The sequence below is a fragment of the Limulus polyphemus genome, unplaced genomic scaffold, assembly GCF_000517525.1.
Source record: "Limulus polyphemus unplaced genomic scaffold, Limulus_polyphemus-2.1.2 Scaffold6485, whole genome shotgun sequence".
Classification (NCBI taxonomy): domain Eukaryota; kingdom Metazoa; phylum Arthropoda; class Merostomata; order Xiphosura; family Limulidae; genus Limulus; species Limulus polyphemus.
In genome coordinates this window covers 28,196-36,888 of record NW_013672095.1, presented here as the reverse complement: position 1 = coordinate 36,888, position 8,693 = coordinate 28,196, and the positions used below count along the sequence as shown (strand labels likewise).

The following is an 8,693-nucleotide window of genomic DNA, read 5'->3' as shown; positions in this document are numbered from 1 at the left end:
TTATTTACATTTTTAGTAACCGATGTAGGACTGGTGTATACACGCACTTGAACTAGTTTATTTACATTTTTAGTAACCGATGTAGGACTGGTGTATACACGTACTTGAACTAGTTTATTTACATTTTTAGTAACTGATGTAAGACTGGTGTATACACGCACTTGAACTAGTTTATTTACATTTTTAGTAACCGATGTAGGACTGGTGTATACACGTACTTGAACTAGTTTATTTACATTTTAGTAACTGATGTAAGACTGGTGTATACATGTACTGGAACTAATTTATTTACATTTTTAGTAACTGATGTAGGACTGTTGTATAGGGGCAATCAGAAAACTTCTGGCATGCATAAACAATTTGCATATATAGGGCAGCACTGGATGAGACTAACTAATATTGTGAGCGGAGGAAAGTACCCATTGGAAATACGTTTTCATTATAGGAAAATTGTACTTTTTGTCTCTTGAAAACCATATATGAGTGATTTGCTAGGAAACTGATTATTTTTTTTTTGGAATTGTGAGTTTTCTGGTACTGCTATTGTGACAGGTTTGGTAATGATCTTATAAATTATTTTTTAAATATGTCTTAATTCTGGAATGTGTAGAACAGTGTTTGCTGGTAATTTTCCCCATAATGACTGTTGATAAACATTCTGAATGCCTGGTCCAAGTTGATGTATAAAAGACTTCTTTAAACTAAACCCCAGTTCCTAGTGGTTTGGTAATTATTTCTCCAAATATAATATGTAAATTTTGATTTTTCTGCTTTAGGTGTGTCTTTAGGTTTCCAAGTACCAGTATCAAGGTTATGTTCCAGTCCCTGGTTGATGAGCTGAATCCCCCAATCCACTACCAGTTTCCAGACTCACCTAAACCACTCAAGATAACCATACCAGAACCAGAGCAAAACATGGCAAGTCCTGTTCCATCTCCAACTGCCACCATCAGGTAAGACAACGGTCTTCTTTCATCTCTGTAACACCTGCATCATATTACCTGTCCTCTGGTTCATCAGGTAAGACAACAATCTTCTTTTATTTCTGTAACACGTACATCATATTACCTGTCCTCTGGTTCATCAGGTAAGACAACGATCTTCTTTCATCTCTACATCATATTACCTGTCCTCTGGTTCATCAGGTAAGACAAGATCTTCTTTCATCTCTACATCATATTACCTGTTCTCTTGTTACTTAGGACAAGTTCTGTAATTAGTACATTATGATATTGTTGGTGAAGAGCACAGCTGCTTACTTATAGAACTGTAAGGTGTTTTTACTAAATATAAGTATTATGTATGTATACAACTGTAAAGTGCTGATGGCTTCTTTAAAGAATGATAATCTTACAAAATCGTTATATCTTTCTTCTTCATTAATATAAATGTCTTAAATAGTTATATATGTGTAAATATATATATATAGTTACTTTTAGAAGGAAATAAGGTGTAGATGTTGCAAACACATCTTAGTTGAGTTGTATGTAATTATGTAAAGGTAATTAGTTAATTGATTATTCTAGTATTATATGTTGTGAATTTGTATTGTACCAGTATTATGTTTATAGTGAATCTGTATTGAACCAGTATTATGTGTAGTGAATCTGTATTCTACCAGTATTATGTGCAGTGGATCTGTATTGTACCAGTATTATGTGTAGTGAAGTTGTATTGTACCAGTATTATGTTTATATTTAATTTGTATTGTACCAGTATTATGTTTATATTTAATTTGTATTGAACCAGTGTTGTGTGTTGTGAATCTATTGTACCACTGTTATGCGTATTGTGAATCTATATTGTACTAGTGTTATGTATATTGTCAATCTGTATTGTACCAGTGTTATGTGTATTGTAAATCTGTTGTACCAATGTTATGTGTATTCTGAATCTGTACTGTACCACTGTTATGTGTATTGTAAATCTATGGTAGCAGTGTTATGTATATTATACCACTGTTTGTGTATTGTAAATCTGTATTGTATCACTGTTATGTATATTGTAAATCTATTGTAGCAGTGTTATGTGTATTGTAAATCTATGGTAGCAGTGTTATGTATATTGTAAATTTGTATTGTACCACTGTTATGTATATTGTAAATCTATTGTAGCAGTGTTATGTGTATTGTAAATCTATGGTAGCAGTGTTATGTATATTGTAAATTTGTATTGTACCACTGTTATGTATATTGTAAATCTATTGTAGCAGTGTTTTGTGAATCTGTATTGTACCAGTGTTATGTGTGTTGTGTATTGTAGCAATGTTTTGTGTATTTGAAACTGGGGATTAAAAGAAAGGACTGGTTCAGAGAGAGTTTAGAAATTAAATATCAACAGTTTTGTGTGTCAACAATATTATGTGTCTGAAAACATGATTAAAATATTGTATGGTGGACAGAGTAGAAACAAGGCCCCCTGGATCAACTTTTTTTATCTGTACCTTTATTCAGTAATATCAAGATGCAAGGTTTTATAATTATCTTATAAACTTGTAGAAGTGTTGCTAATATATTTTGCTCTATATCTAAACTGTTATTTTATAGTGCAGCTAACTCGTGTCCTGCTAGTCCCAGGGGAGGTTCTCACAGGCGCAATATCACTAGTGACCTACAGATGGCAGCAACATATGCAGCAGCAGCCTCAGCAGAAGAAAGAAAAGAACAAACAGATACAGTCAGTGAGTCAGCTACAACAAGTAGAGAAATCTCCAATTCAAAAGATGACCTTAAACCACCTTATTCCTATGCTCAGCTTATAGTACAGGCCATCTCATCTGCTTCAGACAAACAGCTGACTTTAAGTGGAATTTATTCTTATATTACAAAGAATTATCCATATTATCGTACTGCAGACAAGGGCTGGCAAGTAAGAATAAAAAATATTCTAGTATATTGATATTCATAATTAATGTTTTACAGTTTTCGATAGACAGAAAATATATTCAAAATTAGTATTTTATAATGATTATAATTTTACTAATTACCTGAAATCTCTTGAAGGTTGAATTTCTGAAATACTTTTAATTTTCCATGTTGACTAGAATGGTAAATATTTTCATAATGCTAAATTGTGTTAGTATGGTAACTATCTTGATATGTTAGATTGTATTAGTATGGTAACTATCTTCATATGTTAGATTGTACTAGTATGGTAACTATCTTGATATGTTAGATTGTACTAGTATGGTAACTATCTTGATATGTTAGATTGTATTAGTATGGTAACTATCTTGATATGTTAGATTGTGTTAGTATGGTAACTACAGTATCTTGATATGTTAGATTGTACTATTGTGGTAACTATCTTGATATTTTAGATTGTATTAGTATGGAAACTTTCTTAATATGTTAGATTGTATTAGTATGGAAACTTTCTTAATATGTTAGATTGTATTAGTATGGTAACTATCTTGATATGTTAGATTGTACTAGTATGGTAATTATCTTGATATGTAGATTGTATTAGTATGGTAATTATCTTTATATGTTAGATTGTACTATTGTGGTAACTATCTTGATATTTTAGATTGTATTAGTATGGAAACTATCTTAATATGTTAGATTGTATTAGTATGGTAACACTCTTGATATATTAGATTGCTTCCAAAATGGTACTACTTCACTCACCCAAAGCTGTCTTGACCTTGATTTGCCCTCTATGCATTGCCAAAATAATTTTCACTAATAGTGCACCAGTCTATTATAACCCTTTATTTTTGCACCATTTGAGAACATGTGCATATCATGTGACTACCCTACACCAATCATACTGTGCCATCTATACTAGTGCAGGTAGCTCCCTCTATTATTCTAGCACAATACACACTTTCTCAATTGGCATTACAGTGTAAAGATGTGTGTTTACTTTGCTCCATATGCTTGCATTTCAGTCTTTCACCAGTTTAAAGTGTTTGCTTTCAAATTTTACTTTTATTTTTGAAGAATTCTTCCATAATTTGAATTATAATTTGAAATATTAATTAGAATTTTACCATGTCAGATGATATAGTTCCAGCCAATATTGAGGATAATACTGTCACTATTTCCCAGCAAGGTATGTTGATGATATCTAGAGAGGAAATCCAAGCCTTACATTGAAGGGAGTTGGACACTTTTGCTTGACAGTCTGTTCTTTTTTCCTTTTTGCCTGAACAAGTTTAGGTCCCCTGTCATCTTCCATGGTTTCCTTCCTTCCTTTTCAGGTGCAGTCATCTCACTGAGCTGGTTTGGGACCTCCTACACAAGAGGTATCGAACAGATCATGCCCACTTATCTGGGATTTTACTCCAACCTATTTGTTGTTCCAGATAGATGGGAGATTAGACCCATCATAGATCTGTCCCAGCTGAAATCCTTTTTGGATACACCCCAGTTCAACATAGAGTCCTACCTCTCACTTCAGTGGGTTTTTCTCCAGGATTCTGGATGACCAAGTTTGATGTTGCAGATGCCTATTTTCATATTCTTATAGCTCCATGGTTATGTCATTTTCTTTGGTACATCTATGAGGGCTGTGTCTTTCAATTCTGTGCACTGTCATTTGGTCTGGCATCAGCTTCTTATGTGCTCTGTTGAGTGGTTTGTTCATCATTTTCACATGCTGGGGCTTCAGACTCATTATGTGGACAGTTGGCTTCTGCTTGCATCTTTCCAGGCCCAATAAGTTTCTCACATCCGATTACTTTTTTGAGGAGCTGCTTGGGTGGGGTTTCTTATCAAGTTGGAGAAGTCCCTTCTAACCATTACATTCTATCTTATTCATTTAGGAGTTCTCTTCAATTCCCATCTTAGTTGGGCCCAGCCATCTCCACTTCGGCTCAGGGATATGGAGTGGGAAGTCATGAAGGCAGTACATTCACCTTCTCTCACTATGTGAGAGGTTCTACCTCTTTTGGGACCAGGGCTTCCTTGGAAGCTCTCATTCCTTTGGATCAGATGCACTAAATGCATTCCCTTCAGTGGATGCTTATTGACCAGTGGAAGTTCTCCCATGAGCTCTTGGATCATCCTATCACGCTCCCTCCTGGGATTGGGGCCAACCTTGCATGGTGACTCGACAGGGAAATGGCCATAGTGGGGGTTCCCATTCCTCAGCCTCGTTCCAATGCTCACCTGTTCACAGATGCTTTGTAGGTTGGGGAGTTTTCCTCGAAACCAGGGAGATTTCAGGGCAATGCTCAGTCATGGAAACTACATTCTATATCAGCCTACTTAAACTTTTGGCTGTTTGTTGGGCTATATCTCATTTCCTCTTGCTCCTATGGGGGTGGGTGGTGATAGTTCCTTCTGATAATTGGACTGTCGTCATCTATATCACCAAACAAGGGTGAACCAAGCCCTGGTCTCAGTGTTTTTAAACACTCCTGTACTGGGCCCACGATTACATTTTAATCATTTTAGCATGTCATGTTCCTGGAATTATGAATCTGGTTACCAACCACTGGTTTCTTCCCAATCAAGTTCTACCTACGAAACGGCCCCTTCATCCTCTAGTATTTCAGTGGGTGTGTTCTTGACTAGGAGCACCATATATTTGCCACTCACTGGAATGCCAAAGTACCTTCCTTTAGGTCTTCTGTTCCACATCTCTCAGCTCAGGGTGGATGAATCCAGTCAGGTTTGGAGGGACTTTCATCTATACGCCTATCCTCCTTTCAGACTAATCTCCAGAGTCATTTCCATCGTTCAGACAACTCTTGTCAGGTTTTGCTAGTTGCTCTGTTTTGGCTGGCTCGTACATGGTTCCCTCTGTTCTGGTCCTTACCTCTGTCCAGGTTGCTCCTCTGACAACAGTGATCAGACGTCAACAAACTTCATCTTCATGCATGGCTTTTGTTCAGTCCCTCACTTCAGCTCAGGAACTCACTCCTCATGTAGCATCTTTCCTTACCCATACCATTCAGCCTTCCTTATAGTTTGTGTACTAGAGACGATGGTCTACATTCAGATAGTGGTCTATTTACTGTGGCTTCCATCCTTCCCATCTTTCTATTCCTTATGTGTCCCAATTCTTTACCTTTTTGTTTGTTTAGGGTTAGTCCATGTCATTGGTTTCTAGTTATCAGGCTGCTCTGTGAAACTCATTCCATTTCTCCCACTTCTGTAAAGCTTTTGGCTCCCCAATTATTTCCCTCCTTTTTTGTTCCTCTCGTGTTGTTCATCCTTCATGTCCTTTTTGAACTTTCAGATTAGAATCTCAGTGTTGTTCTTTATACCTTGCCTGGTTCTTCCTTTGTACTGATTGTTATGTGTTCCTTGTACCATCTCCCTTAAGACCTATTTCCTTCTCCTCCTGGCATGTGGTCATCATCATTCTAATGTTTATGCCATTAGCATTTCCCGTATCCTTTACTATTCCTCTTATGTTATCCTTATCTGGATTGGGCCTTCCTTCCTAAGAGAGTTGCTGCCCATGAAGGTTGTTTTGCTTTTCTCCCATTTCTTTACCTTCTATTTCCCACCTATACTCATGTTCAGTTTCAGATCGTCTTCTCTGTCCTGTGCTTTCCCTGCATTGTTTTGTATCTTGTACTGCTTTCTTCCGTGGCTCCCATTCCTGCTTATTTATTCCCTGGAATCTCTCTGTTTCCCAGGACCTATCTCCTATTGCCCTTAGTGGCCGGGTTCGGCAACTCGTACAGCTAGTGTATTCTGACTTGTCCTTGAAAGGCTGCAGTCTATACAATGTATCATCGCACCGAATCCAAGCTATGTTCGCAGCTGCTCAAATTCATCGATCCTTTGGAGGAGATCATTCAAGTGGGTATGTGGATAACTCCCAATATATTCTTAGCATACTATCTGCATGAATTGGCTGTGTCTTCTTCCTGTGGCAATTTTCCATATGTCTGTTTGCTTTTGACTGGAGAAAGTTGACCTGTTATTATTTTGTATCTTTTTCTGTTGGTATACATCATATTTTATGATCCCACCTAGTGGCAGGTGTTTGCTGGTCAGATATGCTGAATATTATATCTTTGTGCTAAATAAGTATTTTTATAAACACTCTCTGTAAAGATAGGTGTTTCTATAAGACCAATTTACCTTTTTCTGGTGGTTATGTATATATATATGAAACTTTTATTATCAATGTATTTTATAGAAAGGACCATCACTTATGAACTTCATGGGTAAAGCCGATGAGGATTTTTGCCCATTCCCACTGACCCAGGATTCGTATAATCTGGATCTTTCTGCTTTTCAAAATAGGGAATCTCGGACACCCATTGCACAGTCTCCAGTGTGTTGTTCACCTGGACTACCCAATGCATATTCTCACCTCTGTTTTTTCTTCTAGTGGAGCATGGGAGTCCTTACCACTCAGTTGCTGGAGTGGTGGACCATGGAGGTTTCCTCCTGAGTGGGGTTGTAAAATGAAAGAAATCAGACTCATAACTTATAAGTACCTACTCAGCGAGAAGAGGACTGTTGCCATTATAATTATTTAATAGGCAATAACATACTATTCTTGATCCAATGCACTTCCCCTGGATGTTTTGCCCAGGCTGACCACACTTGTTGATCATAATTTACATGCTTAAGCAAGGTGTTTTATCCTGGATTTTTTTTCCTGGGTGGACCAAACTTGGAGTAATCCTATATATATCCAAGGTACTTCCCTCTGGGCAAACCTCACTTGGCCATACTATTGTATATTCAAGGTTCTTCCCCTGGATGATTTTTGCTTGGGCGAGCTGCACTTGGCCTATTCATATATATGACTGGTCCTTTAGTACTAGCCAATTATGCTTATATCATTATCTGGCACCTATTATTATTCCTATATCACATACTATGGCCTACTACATATGTGCATGGATGATGCACTATTTATTGACAATGGGATGATTCTGAATTACCTGACCGAATTTCATCCACTACTTAGTTATGATGCTTCCCCTGGTCTTTTTTGAAGGGGAAGATCACTCTTGTAGCTAACAATATCCTTGACAAGATGTCAATGGACTCTTCTCTTAGCACATAATTCTTCGGCCCATTGTAGATTACATACTAAACCTTTCGTATGTCCACTATATGCTGATACATGTCATAGTTACACCACATTACTACAAAGCTAAGTGCTGTACATCTTTTTCTTGTGTATATGGTGCTTGCATCATACGTCCTGCTCTATATATGTTACTGTTTTATTACTGGGTGAGGCGCATACCAGTTTCAGAAAAGTAGTGCTGTACTCCACAGATGTGCCTTACTTTCTTCTTCTGGCACACCTGTTTTTTTTAGGCAGCTGTTATCAACTTATTTGAATACTGTTGTGCCTTCATCAGTCTCTCCACCTTTTCAGTGTAGGACTCTAGCTTTGGGTGAGTGGATGTTGTACTGTTTCGGAAGTTAATATTTTCCTATTCTGAAAATGTATTTCCAATAGGTACTTTCTTCCTTTCACCCACTTTCCACCCTTCCTTCCCACTGATATGTAGGTGTTTTAGTTTGTAACTGTCAAAGATTGTGCTAGGATAGTAGAGGGAGCAGCTATGCTAGTATAGTTGGTGCAATATGATTGATGGAAAGTAGTCACATGATAATCACATTTTCTGAAATGGTGCAAAAATAAAGGGGTATAATAGATTGATCCGCTATTAGCGAACATTTTTTTTAGCTATGCTTAGAGGGCAAATCAAGGTTGAGATAGCTTTGGGTTAGATGAGGTTAGATGTGGCTCCCTCTATT

At 37.0% G+C, this 8,693-nt stretch overlaps 1 protein-coding gene across 1 annotated transcript in view; it reads left to right on the top strand.

Annotated features, from left to right (window-relative positions):
• LOC106473762 (forkhead box protein K1-like) overlaps nt 1-8,693 on the top strand; it is a 36,825-nt gene that overhangs the window by 10,811 nt on the left and 17,321 nt on the right. Inside the window, exons 2-3 of the mRNA XM_013934441.2 lie at nt 777-953; nt 2,547-2,868. Coding sequence (XP_013789895.1) covers nt 777-953; nt 2,547-2,868 — 499 coding nt within the window. The remainder of the gene's footprint in view (nt 1-776; nt 954-2,546; nt 2,869-8,693) is intronic.